The sequence below is a fragment of the Oryctolagus cuniculus genome, chromosome 16, assembly GCF_051225735.1.
Source record: "Oryctolagus cuniculus isolate XC-2025 breed Fujian yellow rabbit chromosome 16, ASM5122573v1, whole genome shotgun sequence".
In the NCBI taxonomy this organism is placed as follows: Eukaryota; Metazoa; Chordata; class Mammalia; order Lagomorpha; family Leporidae; genus Oryctolagus; species Oryctolagus cuniculus.
Window position 1 is genome coordinate 23,227,501 of NC_142882.1, and position 17,911 is coordinate 23,245,411.

At 61.9% G+C, this 17,911-nt stretch overlaps 3 protein-coding genes across 10 annotated transcripts in view; 2 read left to right on the forward strand and 1 right to left on the reverse strand.

Moving 5' to 3' along the window:
* Positions 1–6,160, forward strand: part of SYCE2 (synaptonemal complex central element protein 2) — a 13,399-nt gene extending 7,239 nt beyond the window's left edge. For 2 of the 3 annotated variants that reach the window (XM_089315911.1, XM_070058862.2), the window contains 3 exons: positions 4,372–4,582; positions 5,012–5,200; positions 5,940–6,160. In XM_089315911.1, the coding sequence (XP_089172037.1) occupies positions 4,372–4,582; positions 5,012–5,200; positions 5,940–5,984 (445 nt within the window). In that variant the 3' untranslated portion in view covers positions 5,985–6,160. Of the gene's footprint in view, positions 1–1,964; positions 2,147–4,371; positions 4,583–5,011; positions 5,201–5,939 lie in introns of those variants that run through there. The other variant, XM_070058863.2, reaches the window with a different exon arrangement.
* Positions 5,498–9,797, reverse strand: GCDH (glutaryl-CoA dehydrogenase). 2 transcript variants are annotated; one of them, XM_002724235.6, is made up of 12 exons: positions 9,771–9,797; positions 9,583–9,697; positions 9,456–9,491; positions 9,203–9,349; positions 9,048–9,110; positions 8,774–8,944; positions 7,924–8,053; positions 7,633–7,849; positions 7,283–7,386; positions 7,008–7,133; positions 6,578–6,738; positions 5,498–5,868 (listed from the first exon to the last, which is right to left on the reverse strand). In XM_002724235.6, the coding sequence occupies exons 2-12, from the start codon at positions 9,680–9,682 to the stop codon at positions 5,795–5,797; spliced, it is 1,329 nt and encodes a 442-aa protein (XP_002724281.1). In that variant the 5' UTR covers positions 9,683–9,697; positions 9,771–9,797; the 3' UTR covers positions 5,498–5,794. The 2 variants fall into 2 exon arrangements, with proteins under 2 accessions (XP_002724281.1, XP_017195901.1); XM_017340412.4 differs by lacking the exon at positions 9,456–9,491.
* A 12-nt stretch (positions 9,798–9,809) lies between these two features.
* Positions 9,810–17,832, forward strand: KLF1 (KLF transcription factor 1). Of its 5 annotated transcripts, none has more exons than XM_089315908.1 (3): positions 9,810–10,262; positions 14,106–14,961; positions 15,848–17,832. In XM_089315908.1, exons 2-3 carry the CDS (start codon positions 14,118–14,120, stop codon positions 16,021–16,023), a joined length of 1,020 nt encoding a protein of 339 aa, XP_089172034.1. In that variant the 5' UTR covers positions 9,810–10,262; positions 14,106–14,117; the 3' UTR covers positions 16,024–17,832. The 5 variants fall into 5 exon arrangements, 3 of the variants coding, with proteins under 3 accessions (XP_089172034.1, XP_089172035.1, XP_051693802.3); XM_089315909.1 differs by lacking the exon at positions 9,810–10,262 and adding an exon at positions 13,328–13,424 and having other exon boundaries at positions 14,107–14,961; XM_051837842.3 differs by lacking the exon at positions 9,810–10,262 and having other exon boundaries at positions 13,772–14,961.
* Positions 17,833–17,911: the final 79 nt, after the last annotated feature.

Below are 17,911 nucleotides of genomic sequence, written 5' to 3' on the forward strand. Positions count from 1 at the left end.
CCCGGTGTGCCGGCGCCGCAAGGCGGAGGATTAGCCTAGTGAGCCGCAGCGCCGGCACTTACTACTTTTTAAATATTGATTGATTGATTTGAAAGGCAGAGTTACAGAAATAGAGAAAGATGTTCAATTCGCTGGTTCACTCCCTGAATGGCTGTAATGGCTGGAGCTGGGCCAATCCAAAGCCAGGAGCCAGGAGCTTCATCCGGGTCTCCCACATGGGTGGCAGGGATCCAAGCACATGGGCCGTCTTCTGATGCTTTTCCCAGGCCCATTAGCAGGGAGCTGGGTTGGAAGTGGAGCAAACAGGATTCGAACCAGCGCCCAGATGGGATGCTGGCGCTGCCGGTGGAGGCCCAACCCATTACATCACAATGCTGGCTCAAAGATTTATTTATTTGAAAGGCAGTTACAGAGAGAGAGGGAGAAATGTGAACCAACAGCTAGGGCTGGGCCAGGCCAGAGGCAGGAGCCAGGAGCTAGCTCCATGTGGGTCTCCCATGTGGGTCTCCCATGTGGGTGGCAGGGGCCCAAGTACTTGGGCCATCACCTGCTGCTTTCCCAGGCGCATTAACAAGGAGATGTATTAGAAGCAGAGCAGCCAGGACACGACCTGGGATGCTGGTGTCACAGGCAGCAGGTTAACCTGCTGTGCCACAAGGCTGGCCCCAGACAGCTGGTTTAGACCAGGATCTACCAGTGGGCTTCAAAAATTCATGGAAAATGAAATTAAAAGAGAAGCTTATCGTGGTGCAAAACAAAACAAAAAAACAATCCATGCATATGAAGGGGTCTTCAAAGGGCTCACAAAAAACTCTGTGTGGATTTCAAATTTCTTTGCACCCGTATAAGCTTATCCTTTAATTCCACTTTCCACAGGCTTTTTGAAGGGCTCTTGTATGTGCCGAAGAGACACAGACAATGGCAAATCATTTAGAGACCTCCCGGGGCCCCCACGAGAGCTCTGGGCCAAAAAAACAGATGGATTAAAACCAGCGCAAGGGGCCAGTAATAGATCGGGCTTCGCAGACGCTCGGCGACATGATTAAAATGTTAACACGGTTTGGGGGGCGGGGGCGTGGAGCGGGCTCATCAGCTTGCATTCAAGACCCCCCTCCCCGCTCCTGGCTGGACTTCAGCGAACATCGGTTTGCCTGAGCGCCAGAGATGCGGCTGTGTGGCTCCTTGAATGTCTGATTAGCTGCCTCGGCGTCCTGGGACCGCCGCCTCCGCGGTGGCCATAAGTGGCTGGCGGATTGTTTACTTGTCCGTGTGGCAGAGGCCACGCAGGGAGGCCCCAGCAGCGGGCGGCCCTGGCTCGCGCGCCTGCCAATCACAGCTTTACCTGGAGCGAGCAGATGGTCTCTTCACTCGCTCAGACCCATTTCCTCCACGGTTCCTGGGCCCCTGCCAGCCCGGGGCCCTGCCTGGGAACCACGTCCTAATCCTCACAGCCGAATCAGGGACCCCTTAGAAGGACAGCCCATAATAGATTAGGGCAGCCAAGTGCAGAGAGCCCAGCAATTCGGCCGCCCCGGGCCGCCCCCCCCCCGGGCGTGCAGCGCTGGGCTAACTTCCATACCCTGGCCTCTGTCCAGGGCGCAGCCAAAGCAGCCGGCCGCGAGGCCACCACACATTTTGTTTATTAAAATTAATTGGTGAATGCAGGCCCGGGGAAGCCGATGATTCATTAGCATCCTGATTAATATGCAGCTACTGAGTATTAAGAAAAATGAAATCGAAAGGACCGAGTCCCCCAAAGGAGAGGCTGGGGAAAGAAAGAGGCTCACAGCAGACATCTGAGGCGGGCCTTTGTCCCACCACAAAATTGGAAGCTTGAATTCCAGCGATTTTTCCCCATTCGCGCCCGCTGTCATGAAAATCCCTTCCTGCCTCACCCCTTGGGCCTCAGAAGGGAGTGACTTGGAACGGCTTGAGCAGCTCCAGCCAGTGGTGAACAATTACACAAAAAGAAACGCCTGGAGACATCACTGGTTTCCATTTGTGGGGGTCCTCAGAGTGTGGAGATGGCCCGGGAGAGGGGAGGACAACCAGGCAAACTGGGTGCAGTGGGGCGTGCCAGCAGGAGCGCTGAGGCCAGCGGCTCGCTCATTTCTGTGCTCATGTCGTGGGGTGGCGCAAGGCACCTGTGAGTACCCTGCAGGGGCCTGCCCTGGAGGGGACGGCTGGGCGGCTGAGGACCAGGCGGGCGCAGGTGCAAAGCCCCCGGATGTCACATTGTTGTGAGGGAGGCAGAAAGGCTGGTTGGCTGGGGGAACTTGTGGAAGGTTCCAGATTGCTGGAGATGGAGCAGACAGTAGGAAACAGTGAGGCTGGAAAGAGCCCTGGGAGGGATTTGGACTTGATCTTGTGGCCGCTGGGGGGCGGGGCTGGGGCGCTGTGGTAGACTCGGGTTGCTCTGGACCAAGGAAAGAAATGGTGGGCGCAGGGCTGCAAAGGAGGACAGATTTGAGAGCAGGAGTGAGAGGGCTGCAGAGCGACAGACAGAAGCTGGACTCCAGACCGAAGGTTGGGTTTCTGGTGTGAGGCCCAGGTGACTTTTCTGGTCGTTGGCTAAGGGAAGGGAGAACGAAATCGGGCTGCGGGGGAAGATGAGGCTGTTGTGCAAAACGCGGCGTGTGAGCAAGGTGGAGGGGCCTGGAGCTGGTGGCGTGCGAGGTTGGGAACTCAGCAGGGAACAAATTTGGGGGTGACCATAGTGCGGATGGCAAGGAATGCCCTGGCATGTCAGTCATGGATCTGACACATTTGTGGCTTCTGGGAAGGGCAGGTGTGGAGATTATGACGCTGAGTGAGACAGGGCCCCTGCCTCCAGCAGGAGAAGATGGCCCAAGTCCTTGGGCCCCTGCACCCACGTGGGAGACCCAGAAGAAGCTCCCGCCATTGATGAATCCACAGCAACAGTTGAGGCCATTTGGGGAGTGAACCAGCAATGGAAGACCTCTCTCTCTCTCTCTCTCTCTCTCTCTCTCTCCCCTCTGTAACTCTGCCTTTCAAATAAATAAATAAATCTTAAAAAAAAAATAATAGCTTTGGGCTCCTGCCACCCACATGGGAGACCCGGATGGAACTGGCTCCTGGCTCGAGCCTGGGCCAGTCCTGGCTGTTCCAGCCATTTGGGGAGTGAACCAGCAGATGGAAGTGTGTTCTCTCTCTCTCTAACTCTGTTTTTTGTCTCCGATTTGGGATTTTTTTTCAGATTTGGAAATATTTACATAGGCCAGTTGAGCATCTCTAATCCAAAAATCAGAAATCCAAAATGATTGGATTCTCTGCAATTGGAAGCCGCTCAAAAACACTTAGTTAAAAGGCAGAGTAACAGAGATCTTGCATGTGCTGGTTCACCCCTCCAAATGCCTGCCAAAGCCAGGAACCATGAGCTCCATCCGTGTCTCCCACGGGGGTGGCAGGGATCCGGGTAATTGGGCCACCATCCACTGCTGCCTCACGGGGTGCACATTCACAGGGGCCAGGACGCAAACCCGACACGGGTGTCCAGAGCAGCCGCTAAAACAACCGTGCCACTTGCGTCACTGTCTCCGTGTGCGCTCAGTGCCCACCCAAAGGAAGCAAGCTGGCCAGCAGAGGACAGCGGGCGTTGGGACCAGGGGGACCTCCTTGTTCTGGGCATGGTTTAGTGGGCCTGCTGTGTGTGTGTCAGCAGACAGGGGCCCTGGGGCTGGTGTTGGGTGCAGTACTTACATCTCCCATTAGGGGGCGCTCTTACAGCATCCCCTGCTCCTAACCGGCTCCCTGCCCATGGGCACCCTGGGACACAGCAGCCTGGCCCATCTACAGCTGTTGTGAGCGTCTGGGGAGTGAGCAACCATCGGAGGTTCTCTCTTCCTCTTTGTCTCTCTGCCTTGCAAATAGAATTAAATAAGATTTTTTTTTTATTTGACAGAGTTAGACAGTGAGAGAGAAGTCTTCCTTCCGTTGGTTCACCCCCCAAATGGCCACTACGGCCAGCGCTACGCTGATCCAAAGCCAGGCGCCAGGTGCTTCCTCCTGGTATCCTATGTGGGTGCAGGGCCCAAGCACTTGGGCCATCCTCCACTGCCCTCCCAGGCCACAGCAGAGAGCTGACTGGAAGAGGAGCAGCCGGGACTAGAACCAGTGCCCATATGGGATGCCGGCGCCGCAGGCGGAGGATTAGCCAAGTGAGCCACGGCGCTGGCCCCACATAAGAATGTTTAAAAAAAAAAAAAAGCCGGGGTGCCACCTCCTGTCAGGGCAGGGGTGTGACTGAACCAGCCAAGGGGAGGTGGCAAGCGGCCCCCTCCGGGGGTGACACCAGGTCTGCCTGGCGCCCTGGGTGGGGCTGGTGCCGACCTGTGCCTCCTGCACTTTCAGGAGTCGGGTGTCCAGCCCTTCGGTCGCCACATCCGGTGCCGGCCGCCCTCTGGCCACGCTGGAGGGGAAGACAGGCCTGTACTTCTCCTCGCTGGACACCACCATCGACATCCTGAAGAAGCGAGCCCAGGAGCTGATCGAAAACATCAACGAGAGCAGGCAAAAGGACCACGCGCTCATGACCAACTTCAGGGACAGCCTCAAGATCAAGGTGACAGACAGGTGGCGTGGCGAGGGAGGGGGCTAAGGGGCCTCACGTGCCTGGTCCCGACACTTTGCATATGGCGCCACACTTCCCGGGTACCCTGACAACCCTGCAAAGGAGAGCCGGGCCCGTTTTGTAGATGAGAAAACTGAGGTCTACAAGGACATGAGTTGCCTCGAATGACAGAGCCAGGCTGAAGAACCCAAGGTGGCCCTGCACCCAGAGCCCACCCCCAGGGCTGTGGCAGCGCGGGCAAGGCGGGGCCCGTGTCAGCACGACCACGCCTGGGGCTGGCACTAATGGCTGCGTGTCTGCCGTCCCACGGTGTCCACAGCAGCCCGGGGACCCGGGAGCCCCCACGCCCAGCTCCCGTGTGTAGCCAGCACAGCGATCGTGCGGGCTCAGAGCCCGCGTCTGCGCCGCCTGCCTCTCTAGGTCTCGGACCTGACGGAGAAGCTGGAGGAGCGGATGTACCAGATCTACGACCACCACAACAAGGTCATCCAGGAGAAGCTGCAGGAGTTCACCCAGAAGATGGCCAAGATCAGCCACTTGGAGACGGAGCTCAAGCAAGTCTGTCAGACCGTGGAGACCGTGTACAAAGACCTGTGCCTGCAGCCCGAGGTAGGAGAGGGGGCGAGGAGCCGCACACAGGAGCCGGGTGCACCTGCTGCTCCGCCCGGCACACCCCGGGGCCTTGCTGAACAGGGCCCGTCCAGGCTGAGAAGCCAGACCGTTTGTCAGGGCCCTGAGCCCTGGCCGGGATGACAGCAGACTTGAAACTCAGCCGTGGGGCCGGGCCACCCCTGGGGGCAGAGTCCCACGTGGTGTCGTGGCAACCCAGCCCTGCGTCGTGCCGCACTGCTGTGGCTGGCAGTGCTGCCCTGGCGGCGAGCAGGAGACGCAGCTGACACGCGTGGCTCAGCCGTGCGGGCTCTTTATTTTCCAAGTAAGGCACTGCTGCGGGGGGCGGGGCGGGGCGGGGGCACAGGCAGCCTGAGGCCTGTGCTCCTGTTTTGAGGCCACTGAGTGGTTTCTGGTCCGGGGTTCCAGTGGGTTGAGAAACGCTGAGCACAGAGTTCCAGCCTGCAGCCCCCGGGAATGGCTTCCGACGGGAGAGGCAGCATCTCCCTCTTCCCACGACGAGGGCCGGCTCCCTCGGCCACCTCCCCGCCTGAGCTCAGAGCTCAGCAGGCCCCCGGCCCCGGGGCCGCGGGGTCACTTGTCGGCCTTGAACGCCTGGATTCCCGTGATGGCTCTCCCCAGGATCAGCGCGTGAATGTCGTGCGTGCCTGCACGAGAGGACGGCAGGGTCGGGCCGGGGTCCTCAGCGGCCATCCTCCTGTCCCCCCCCCCCCCCCAGGCTGTCCCTGCAGAAGAGCAGAGTCACAGAGACAGCGAATGCTGACAGCAGCTGCCCAGGAAGCCACGTCCTGGCCCAGGGACTGCCACCCAGGCCGCCGGCGGGGCCACGCCCACAAGGTGGTCTCCCACAGTTCTGTCTTGCACCCTGGCAAAGATGCAACCTGGGGCCTCCTGCCCCCGGCATCACACAGTTGATTAAATGTTTAATTTTTCCACCCAGCCGGCTTCCTTCCTGCAGAGCCGCTTAGCGACACAGAAACAGGAGGGCCCGGGCCAGCCAAGCCACCGCAGACCCCCGCCCCTGCGGCCAGAGCTCCCCATGGCCCAGCGGGCTCCCCTGAGCCCCTCCTCAGTCGCCCACACGCCTGTGCGTCTGTCCCCATCTGCTGCTCAGACTTGCCGCCCCTGCCCCCACCTTTCCCTTGCTGCTCCCAGGAGGTCCCAACTGGCTGCCCCACGGGGGAAAAAAATACTGGGCCGTGCAGGGGCAAGGGGCTGCCCCCACTCCCTGCACACGCACAGCTCTGCCCAGGGGCCCAGGCTGTTCTGTGTGCGGCCTCCCCAATGTCCGTCTCCCCATGGGCCCCAACTCTTGAGGGCAGAGCCCTACAGTATACAAATGATGCTCACTCCCACCTTCATATGTGTTCACGGCCTCCAGGTTCATGGCGTGGCGGATCACGTGGTACTCGTCGCACACCCCGTTGCCCCCCAGCATGTCCCTGGCCTGCCGGGCGATGTCCAGGGCTTTCCCACAGTTGTTCCGCTTCAGCAGGGAGACCATCTCAGGGGTGGCCCTGGGGAAGGCACGTCCACACAGTGCGCGGTGGGGGTCAGGGGTCGGGGACCAAGAGATCTGACCCTCCCCCCACCCCCTTGCACGCACACAGGAACCCCAGGGCCCACGCAAACAGCCAGGGTGGGCAGGATGGCTGGACACAGCTGCCAAGCTGTCCCTGATCTGGCCCGTGGCAGGCCAAAGAGGAAAGAAAACAGGTCCCCGGGGGCCACCAGGCGGCCAGGACCCTCCAGCCCCCGCCCGCACCCCCGCCCACACTGCCCCTACTTGTCCTGATCTTTCAAGCGGCCGAGCCGCAGGCAGCTGTGCAGGCCCAGCGTGATCTCGGTGAGCATGTCTGCCAGCTTCTTCTGGATGAGCTGGTTCCTGGCCAGGGGCGCCCCAAACTGGAGCCTGGGTGCACGAGGTCACAGTGAGGGCAAGGGCAGCCCTGCGCCCCCAGCCCCAGGTCCAGGAGGGGCAGGGGCTGGGGAGCCACCGACGGCGTGCAGGGTGAACCCCAGGCCGCCTCCCATGTCCCCAGGCAGCCCCCGCCCCCCGACCTGTCCAGGGTGTACTGCCGGGCCGTGTGCAGACAGAACTCGGCGGCTCCCAGCACGCCCCATGTGATGCCATACCGGGCGTTGTTGAGGCAGCCAAAGGGAGCCTGGAGGGCGAGACCAGGAGATGTTGCGCCAGCCGCTCAGAACCAGCTCCAGTGTAGGAGGGGGAGGACGCCCCGGACACCCAGCACAGGGGGACCCTGAGCGGCCCGGAGAGCCCCACGGCCCTGGTCCCAGGGCTCGGGCTCAGCAGGCTGGGTCCCCCACACTCAGACCCGGGGGTGGCCAGCATGAGCGAGATGGGCATCAACGGGGCGGCCTCAGGGCGCCAGCCTGGGCCCCACACTCACCGACAGCCCGGTGGCACCTGGCAGCACGTTCTCCTCTGGCACCTCCACGCCCTCCATGACAATCATGCCTGTGGCCGAGGCCCTCAGGGAAAACTTGCCCTGGATCCGGGGGGCCGAGAGGCCCCGCGTGCCCCTCTCGATCAGGAAGCCCCGGATGAGGCCATCGTCACACGGAGCCCAGACCACAAACAAGTCGGCCACAGGCGAATTGGTGATCCTAGCGGTGGGGACACTGGGTGAGGACTCCGCCAGGGCCCTGCCGCCCCGCCGTCCCCCGCCCAGGCCTCTCACCAGCTCTTGGTGCCGTTGAGGGTGTAGCTCTTGCTGGAAGGGTTATAGCGGGCTCTGGTCTCCATGCCACCGGGGTCACTGCCATGGTTGGGCTCCGTGAGCCCAAAGCAGCCCAAAAGCTCCCCACTGGCTGCAGCCAAGAGACAGCGTCATCAAGCTGCCCACCCCCCCACCCCCACCCCGGGCCCCAGGGAGTCAGAAAGGACGGGAGTGCAGGGAAGAGTGATTGCGGCAGAGGGAACAGGAGATGCAAAGGCCCTGGGGTTCATCGGCAGAATTCCACCGAGCTGAGCTGGGCTGGTGATGAGCAATTGAGAGTGGCCAGAGACAAGAGGGAGGTCAGCAGAGCGGGACCAGTGTTTGGTGCAGTGTGTAAAGCCGCCACATGTGACTCAGGCATCCTGTACGGCTGCTGGTTCGAGGCCCCACTGCTCCACTGCTATGGCCTGGGGAAGCAGTGGAAGATGGCCCAAAGGCTTGGGCCCCTGCACCCGCATGGGAGACCCGGATGGAGTTCCAGGCTCCTGTCTTTGGCCTGGCCCAGCTGTGGCCATCTGGGGAGTGAGCCAACAGGTGGAAGCGCTCTCTCTGTAGCTCTGCCTTTCAAATAAATAATAAGGGTCGGCAGAAGCATGGTCAGGTGGGGGCTGCATGACCCTGGCTAGGAAGTGACCTGTTCAGGCTTCAGGCTGGGAGCGCATCAGGGTGGTGAGAGGAGCAGACAGGACACCTGCCAGGGTGGGCAGTGCTGGCCAGGACTTGAGTGTCCAGCGAGGCTGGGGTTCTGGGAGCCTCAGCCCCGGGTCCCCGCCCCGCCCCGCCCCCGCCCCTACCCCGGGCGGCCGCTCACCCAGCCGGGGCAGGTACTTCTGCCGCTGCTCCTCGCTGCCGTAGGCGTGGATGGGGTGCATGACCAGGGAGGACTGCACGCTCATCACGGACCTGTAGCTGCTGTCCACCCGCTCCAGCTCCCGGGCCAGGAGCCCATAGGCCACGGACGAGACGCCAGCGCAGCCGTAGCCTGGTTGGCAGGAGGACAGAGCACTGAACTGGCCCCTGGCTCGGGGGACTTGAGGAACTGACTCAGGGCGCCGTGGGGTCTGCAGGCCCGGGGACTTTCTCACCTTTGATGGTGGGGCCCAACACGCCCAGCTCCCCCAGCTCGGAGACCATCTCCCGGTGAAAGACTGCAAGGAGACAGACGCCCAGAGTCGAGCCCGGCCCCGGCCCCGGCTCCCGCGGGAGGGGGCCCTGGCGTGCCCACCCTCGGGTCAGGCACCTTCGTTGCGATTGGCCAGCAGGATGCGAGGCATGAGCCGCTCCTGACAGTAGGTGCGGAAGGTGTCCCTGATGAGGATCTCGTCCGCCGTCAGCTCCTCCTCCAGCAGCAAAGGGTCCCGCCACTCAAACGCGGGGCGCGACGAGGCTGCGGCGGCGGGAGCCGGGGCCCAGGGTCAGCCCAGCCCACCCGGACCCGCCCCCGCCCGGCCTCCCCGGCGGACACGCAGCTGGGCCAGCCCCGGGGGCCTTACGCTTGGCCGGCCGGCTCTGCGTCTTCCCGCTCTCCGCTGCAAAGACAGGAAAAGCCGTCCCGGGACGAGCCCTGGGAGCCCCAGCTCCTCCCGCGCCCACCCCCGGGCCCGGACCCCCGGCACTGACCGCTCCGCGCAGTTGCCGACGCCCAGGGGCGCAGGGCGCCCAGGACGCGCAGGCCGGGGCCGCGGCTCAGCAGCCGCGCCGAGACGCCTCTCAGGGCCATGGCGGCGGCGGCGACCTGGAGGGGCGAGGGCGTCAGCGCGCAGGGACCCCCGCCCGCCCCCCGGGACCCCCGCCAGCCCTGCAGCCACCTGGTGCACGGCAAAACTTGCGACGCCGCGGACCTTCGACCGCAGCCGGACATGGGCGGAGCGGAGACTGAACACGGCCTCCCATTGGTCCTTCCTAGGACCCCGGCTCCTCCGCGGCGCTTGCCTTTTAAAAGGGACACGACTCCCCCGGGCCTGTGGAGCTCCTGGCGCCAAGCCTCAGGTTGGTGTGGCCCCTTTAAGAGAAACCCGACACCGGGATGGTGGGGGCGGACAGCGAGTTCGCCAACCCGATTGGCCCGCTGAGCTCCCGCTCTGATTGGCCCTAGCAGGGGGCTTGGTCCGCTCCTGATTGGCCAGTTGCAAAAGCGTTTGCGGCGTTAACTTAGGCACCTGAAGCGAGCGCAGGACCCAGGGCTGGGGTCCGGGCGGACAGAGCGCAGGCGTCCTGCGGTGGGGCCCTGTACTTGCGCGTGCGACCCCGTGCGGGGGCTGTGCGCCCTACCAAAGGGGACTGCAGGAAGTTCGTGGAAGGTGAAATTTAGGGATTAGTCCTTGGGCCCGCGCTGTGGCGCAGCGAGTTTAAGCCTCTGGCTGCAGAGCCAGCGTCCCATATGGACGCCGGTTCGAGTCCCGGCTGCTCCACTGCCGATCCAGCTCCTGGCTGATGACCTGGGAAAAGCAGCAGAGGATTGTACAAGTGTCCGAACCCCTGCACCCGCGTGAGAGACCTGGAAGAGGCTCCTGGCTTTGGCCGGTTGCAGCCATTTGGGGAGAGAACCAGCAGATGGAAGATCTCAATATCTCTCTCTCTCTCTCTCTCTCTCTCTCTCTCTCTCTCTCGGGCTGGAGCTGGTGGACTGTGCCTGTGAGGTTCTGGAATGTTCTCTGATACCGTGGGTGTGATTTCCACGGAGTTGTGTGTGAGATGGACTGTGTGTATTTGCTCTCATTTGAAAGGCAGAGACACAGACACAGAGAGAGAGAGACCCTCATCCACCGGGGGCTCCCCACAAATCCCCACAACGGCTGGGGCTGGGCCAGGCGGAAGCCAGGACCCTGGAGCTCCATCTGGGTCTTCCTGTGGGCGGCAGGGAGCCAAGTACCTGCGCCTTCACCTGCTGCCTCCCAAGGATGGACAGTGGAGCCGGGACTCTAACCCTGGAAGAAGGTGGTAACCAGGCATTCTGGTGCTGATGCTGTGGTGCAGCGGGTTAAAGCCCTGGCCTGCAGCGCCAGCATCCATACAGTCACTGGTTCAAGTCCCGGCTGCTCCACTTCCGATCCCATGCCCTGTACGCCTGGGAAAACGGTGGAGGATGGTCTAGGTCCTTGAGCCCCTGCACACACATAGGAGACCCAGAGGAAGCTCCTGGCTCCTGGCTTTGGCCTGGCCCAGCCCCAGTCATTGCAGCCAATTGGAGAGTGAACCAGTGGGTGCAAGACCTCTCTCTGTCTCTCCCTTTCTCTCTGCCTTTTAAATTATATATATATATATATATATATATATATATATATATATATATATATAAAGCAGGCATTCTGGGGCCAGTATTGTGGGTAAAGCCACCACCTGTGACACCGGCATCCCATATGGGCACCGGTTCGAGTCCTGGTTGCTGCACTTCCAGTCCAGCTCTCTGCTATGGCCTGGGAAAGCAGCAGAAGATGGCCCCTGTACTTGGGCTCCTGCACATGGGAGACCCTGAAGAAGCTCCTGCCTAGGCCCAGCTCTAGGCTGTTGCAGCCATCTGGGAAGTGAACCAGTGGATGAAAGAACTGTCTCTCCCACTCTCTGTGTAACTTTTTTTTTTAAAGCTTTATTTATTTATTTGGGCGGGCGCCGCGGCTCAATAGGCTAATCCTACTCCTGTGGCACTGGCACACCAGGTTCTAGTCCCACTCAGGGCACCGGATTCTGTCCCGGCTGCTCCTCTTCCAGTCCAGCTCTCTGCTGTGGCCCGGGAGTGCAGTGGAGGATGGCCCAGGTGCTTGGGCCCTGCACCCACATGGGAGACCAGGAGAAGCACCTGGCTCCTGCCTTCGGATCAGCATGGTGCGCCGGCCACGGCGGCCATTGGAGGGTGAACCAATGGCAAAGAAAGACCTTTCTCTCTCTCTCTCTCTCTCTCTCTCTCTCTCTCTCTCTCTCAGTGTCCACTCTGCATGTATATATATATAAAAAAGCTTTATTTATTTATTTGGAAGGCAGAGGCAAAGAAAGAGAGCGAGGTCTTCCACCCACCGACTCACTCCCCAAGTGGCTGCAACGGCTGGAGCTGGGCTTGTCTGAAGCCAGGAGCTTCCTCTGGGTCTCCCACGTGGGTGCAGGGGCCCAAGGACATGGACCATCTTCTGCTGCTTTCCCAGACCATAGCAGAGTTGGATTGGAAGTAGAGCAGCCAGGACTCGAACCAGCGCCCATATAGGATGCTGGCACTGCAGGTAGCGGCTTACCCGCTTTGCCACAGTCCCCTACACAGTATATTTCTATCCTTGTTATTACTCCCTGAACAATACAGTGTAGCAATTCACATCACAGAGTTAAGTTTCAAAGCCAAGGAGCCGTTAAGGAGAAGCATAGAGTAGGATTATGTTCTATGCTGGTCATCCTGCGTAGGGAACTTGGACACGCCTGGGGTTTTACTGTCTGTGGGAGATCTGGGTGACAGAGGTCCCTGGGAACCTGGGTCATTCTGTAATCCCATGCCTGTGGGATGGGTGTCCAGGTCCTCTACCGAGGACATAGCTCCTCCCCCTTTCTTGGAGGGTGGGGACATACACCAAGGAGCAGCAGCCAGGACTGGAGCCGGGGTCTCCTGCAGAGTCCCACTCCCGCCACCTCTTCCTCGCTGCCTCTGGCTCCATCGAACCCCCTCCAGTGCCGACCCAGAGCCCACAGCCGATGGTAACACAGTGGACGGGCAAGCGGTTCCTCTTGCCACTGCTCACAACAGGGGGAAGAGGGGCAGTTTGCCTACCCGCCGCCCCGCAGTGCTCCCACTCAAAGTGGGGGGGAGGACAGAGCTCTGGCGGCCCCAAGTCTCCACCTGATAGCAGCATCCAGTGTCTGGTGCCCCTGATAATGACTGAGAGGCAGCTCCTGCCAAGTCCCGCCATCAGCGCCGTTGTCGCTGTTTACTGTAGGAGAGGGGGTGCAGAGCCCTTGTGTGGGGGGGAGAGGGGGCTCCTGCAGCCCCTTCCCAGAATGCCCATGCTGCCCTCCACCCGTTCTCTAGAAAGCACAGAGCGCTCCCACCCCTACCCCTCAGTTTCTTTGGAGACTCAGCCCCTGAACTTCACCCCCGCCCCAACCTCTAACATCCGACTTGGCATTGGAAATGTAGGGGGTCGGTGTTTAAGGTTCAGCCCCGGGGTTAAGTCTGTGCCCCAGAAAGTGACTGTCCCCCCACCCCCAACTCCTCCCCCACATCCCTTCCCCGGGCCACTTTGCCTTGCCTGACCCTTATCAGGAGTTCTAGCCAATCAACGGTGGGCAGACGGGAGCCTTCCAAAGGGGCCCAGTGGAGAGGCAGAGCCCACACCACCGGCAGCCCAAGGAGCCATAGCCTGAGTCCACCCCCGGGACAGGGGGTGGGCGCCTGCCAGCCATGGCCACAGCCGAGACTGCACTGCCCTCCATCAGCACACTGACCGCCCTGGGCTCCTTCCCGGATATCCAGGGCTCTCTCAAGTTGGAGTCAGATGGAGTCCAGGTGGGCTGGCTGGGGGATTTCAGGGTGATGGCCAGAATCTGGGGGCTCCAGGTTTCCATCTTGCTATGGCCAGCACTGGAGTATCCTGGGGGCAGAAGCCAGCAGCAGTGCGGGGAGGGGTGGGGTGGGGATCCCTGAGCTTGAGCTGGGAGAGGCAGGGGTGCTTGGTCCGGGAGGGGGGTGGGCTTAAGGTTCTTGGTGGGACCCCATTTCTGTAACAGCAATGCTGTAGGAGTCAGAATCGAGAGAGAGAGGCCATGTAATCTCCCAGTGAGATGCAGGAAGTTTGCCTCCAGGGTTTGGGGCTTAATCTTTGGGGAGATGGGGAAGGGGAGAGAGGTTCTGGAAGGGGGAAGGGGTCTGAGTCAAGGCTGGCTTCCCCTCTGCCCCCTGCCACCCCCCCCATCTCCAAGTGTGGTTCCAGATAATGGGAGTCTTATCTTGTGCCAGACTTGATCAACCACTCAGGCCCTGGGAGCTAGGGGGTGGGGTGGGGGGAGCGTTGCTGGGGGCCAATGTGGAGGAGTGGGACAGACTGACAGCCAGACGAGACCCCTCTCGGATACCTGTAGGCTGCCTGCCCCCATCAGGAGCAAGGTACCCCCGTCCCGGGCGCGCCCATTGTCGCAGCCGGCCTCAAGTCGCCTGCTCGCTCCCGCAGGGGTGGCGCTCCATGGAGGTGCAGGACGTGGGCCCGGGTCCCCCAGACCCAACGTGGCAGCTCCTTCACGTGAAACTAGAGTCGGACGACCCTCCCGCCGAAGACGAAGACGACGACCAGACCTGCACCGCCGCCTGGGACCTGGATCTCTCCCTAAGTAACTTCTCCAGCCCGGAGCCCAGCTGCGCGCCCGGGACCGGCGTTCTGGCTCCCAGCGAGGGCCCCGCAGCGCCGTACCCGGCGCTGCCCGAGACTCTGGGCGCGTATGGGGGCGGCCCGGGGCTGGTCCCTGGGCTCTTGGGTCTCGAGGAGCCCTCGGGGTGGGCGCACGCTGCCCCACGAGCCCTGGCCCCCGACGCTTTCGTGGCTCCAGCCCTGGCCCCGGCCCCCGCTCCAGCTCCCAAGGCGTTGTCGCTGCAGCCGGTGTACCCGGGATCAGGCGCAGGTTCCTCAGGGAGCTACTTCCGGCGGCCTGGGCTTTCTGTGCCGGCCGCGCCGGGCGCCCACTACGAGCTGTTGCCCGGGTACCCCGCGCTGTACCCGGCGCCGCCGCAGTACCAAGGGCACTTCCAGCTCCTCCGCGGGCTCCCGGCGCCGGCGCCCGCGCCCGGCTCCGCCGCCGCGCCCTCCTCCTTCCTCGGCTGTCTGGGACCCGGCACGGTGGGTGCTGGACTCGGGGGCACCGCAGGAGACCCAGACCTGATGGCAGTGGCTGCGCCGACCAAGCGCAGCCGAAGCGCGTTGCCGCGCTCGTGGCCGCGCAGGAAGCAGGCGGCGCACGCGTGCGCGCACCCGGGCTGCGGCAAGAGCTACACCAAGAGCTCCCACCTGAAAGCGCACCTGCGCACGCACACAGGTGAGGGGGCGGTGCCCGGGCAGGGGGCGGGGCTGAGCGCGGCCACACAGCAAAGGCAGGGGGAGCGGCTAGAGGCAACGACCCGGCAGGGGGCGGGCCTGTTACGGAGGAGGCGGGGCTAAAAGCGGTGTTCCGGAACAAGGGGGCGGGGCAGAGTGAGCTGGGACAGGGCCTGGATCCTCCGAGGCAGTTCTTGGAAAAGCCGGGGGAGCGTTGTCCCAGGGTGGGAACAGACCCGGGCCACGGGTAGGTGGCATAGGGGGCGGAGCCAGAGGGCGGGCGTGCGGAGAGGGGAGGGGCTTAGGATGCCACGGGCGCACGTGGCTGTCTGGCTAGGAGGCGGGGCCTGACATGGAGGAGGCGTGGCTTTGGCCTAGGGGCGTGAATCGGTTTCAGAACGGCTGGCCAGCGGCCCAGACCTAGAAGCAGGGATTTGGCTACAGGTGGGTGTGGGCCTGGAAGTCCAGGTCCCAAGGCGCGAGGCTGAGGCAGGGCCAGCAAACTTAAGGGTTTGTGACAGACGATGAAGCCACACCCGTCCCAGGGTCGCAATGGAGGAGGGGCCAGGTGTGGGAAAGATAGGGCATACTCCCTGGGGACGGGCCTGAAAACAACGGAAGGGGGTTGGGACGGTGTAAGGTCGCAGGTGCAGGGTCCCGAGGCACGGGGGTGTGGAGGAGGCGCAGGTGCAAGGGAGAAAGGACCGGGGGAGGGGTGGCAGAGGGCGGGACCTGGGCGCACCTTCAGAACTGGACCCTAAAAGTCGGCCAGTGTCCTGCTGGGGGTCCCATTCTAGTCCCAGCTCAGGCTGCACAAAGGGGACTCGGGATCAGGGTGGAGCCGACAATGGCGTTCACAGGATCCTTGCCCACCCCAACCCCCCCAGGGGAGAAGCCCTACGCCTGCACGTGGGACGGCTGTGGCTGGAAGTTCGCGCGCTCGGACGAGCTGACCCGCCATTACCGGAAGCACACGGGACAGCGGCCCTTCCGCTGCCAGTTCTGCCCACGCACTTTCTCCCGCTCTGACCACCTGGCTTTGCACATGAAGCGCCACCTGTGAGCCTTGCGCCTTCCCCGGGGTGGGGAGCAGTGCAGGGCGGGGAGCATTGGGCACAAGAGAATGTGAGTGGGCGGCGCCATGACTCAGGCGCCGGCACCCCGGGTTCTAGTCCCAGTTGGGGCGCCAGATTCTGTCCCGGTTGCTCCTCTTCCAGTCCAGCTCTCTGCTGTGGCCCGAGAAGGCAGTGGAGGATGGCCCAGGTGCTTGGGCCCTGCACCCACATGGAAGACCAGGAGGAAGCACCTGGCTCCTGGCTTCCGATCAACGCAGCGCGCCAGCCATAGCAGCCACTTGGGGGGTGAACCAACAGAAAAAGGAAGACCTTTCTCTCTGTCTCTCTCACTATCTAACTGCCTGTTTAAAAAAACAAAAAAACAAAAAAAAACAAACAAAAAAAAAAAAAACAAGAGAACGTGAGTGGATCCCACGCAGAGAGAGGTTTTCCCAAGGACGGATCCTTGCTTGGACTTGCCACGCCCACCAGACAGACCCCTAAACAGACCTGGAAGGTGGGACACCCTCCACCCCGGGAGTCGTCAGCCACAAGGATCGTGGACACAGGCATCCAATGGCCACACAGACCCAGTAAGACAGACCGCCGAAGAAATGGCTCCTACGGACGGTCGGACAGACGCTCAGAGAACTGAACCCTCCAACCGCTCACAGGCGGCCCTGGACAGTGGGAGGGGATGTGAAACTTCCCAGAGACCCTGTGTCTGGGGGAGAGGGGCTTCGTGCCGTGGACCCCTCCCGCGTGGCATCAGGCATCAACTGCGAATGGTTATATGGGTCTTATAAAGTTGCCCGTGGCAGATAAAATGTCAGCATCGGTACTGCCTGCAGTCTATGGGTTTGGGGGGGGTGGATGCTGAACCCCAGGAGTAATATAGAGAGGCCCTACCTCTTTTAATGCCCTAAACCTCAGCCACACCGCCTCACCCCCACCAAGATCTGTCCTCTCCTGCCTTGAAACCTGGGGACATTCACCGCCGCCCACCCCACTTAAGAGCTCCCCTAGGCATGGGGCCCGTTGTTTAAGCCGCTGCATCCCATATCAGCGTGCCAGGTTCAAGTCCTGCCACTGCTTCCAAACCAGCTTCCTGCTCATGCGCAAGCCGAGAGGCAGCAGGTGAGGGGCTCAAGTACTTGAAACCCTGTCACCCGCCTGTGAGACCCCGATGGAGCTCCTGGCTCCTGGCTTTGACCTGGCCCAGCCCTGACCATCTGGAGAGTGAACCAGCGGATGGAAGACCTCTCTCCCTGTAACTCTGACTTTCAAACAAAGTTAAAACAATTAAGAGAGAGAGAGAGAGAGCCCCCAACTTCGTCCTTCCATGAGCCAAAGTCACTACGTGGCTGGCTCAGGAAACACTCTGGGAAAATATGCAGTGAAAAGAGTGAAGATTTGGGGCACGTATTTATTTAGTTGAAAGGCAGACAGAGGGAGCTCTTCAATCTGCAAGCTCACTACCCGCCATGGCTGAGGCTGCACCAGGCTGAAGCCTGGCTCAGAGCTCCATCCGGGTCTCCTAGGTGAGTGACAGGGGTCACTTGCTACCTCTCTGTGCACGTGAGCAGGGGGCTGCCGGCAGCAGCCGAGCCAGGACTCGAACCCAAGTACTCTAGAAGGGGATGCGGCCGTCCCCAGAGGCATCTCGCGCTGTGCCACACGCCCACCCCGACGAGCACGGGTTGAAATGAGCCGCCTTTAAAAGGAATGGAGGCGGGGCCCGAGAAAGCCCAAATAGAGGCCGGATTTGGCTACACGTGGTACTTGGTGGGCGTGGTCTTAGCGGACATAAGGGTGGAGCCTCCAGGGTGGACTTCGGGGCAAGCAGCAGACGGCGCCCCGCCCAGCCCTGTCCTGGGACGGAGCCTGCAGGGCGGA

Bases quoted from the DNA above. Each gene is read 5' to 3' on its own strand.
- GCDH (XM_002724235.6), bottom strand. From the start codon at position 9,682: ATGGCCCTGAGAGGCGTCTCGGCGCGGCTGCTGAGCCGCGGCCCCGGC. The intron at 9,492-9,582 runs GTCAGTGCCGGG...CTGTCTTTGCAG, and splicing joins GTCGGCAACTGCGCGGAGCG to CGGAGAGCGGGAAGACGCAG. The intron at 7,134-7,282 runs GTCGGGGGGCGG...TCGTGCACCCAG, and splicing joins CGGCAGTACACCCTGGACAG to GCTCCAGTTTGGGGCGCCCC.
- KLF1 (XM_051837842.3), top strand. From the start codon at position 13,872: ATGGGAGTCTTATCTTGTGCCAGACTTGATCAACCACTCAGGCCCTGG. The intron at 14,962-15,847 runs GTGAGGGGGCGG...CAACCCCCCCAG, and splicing joins GCACCTGCGCACGCACACAG to GGGAGAAGCCCTACGCCTGC.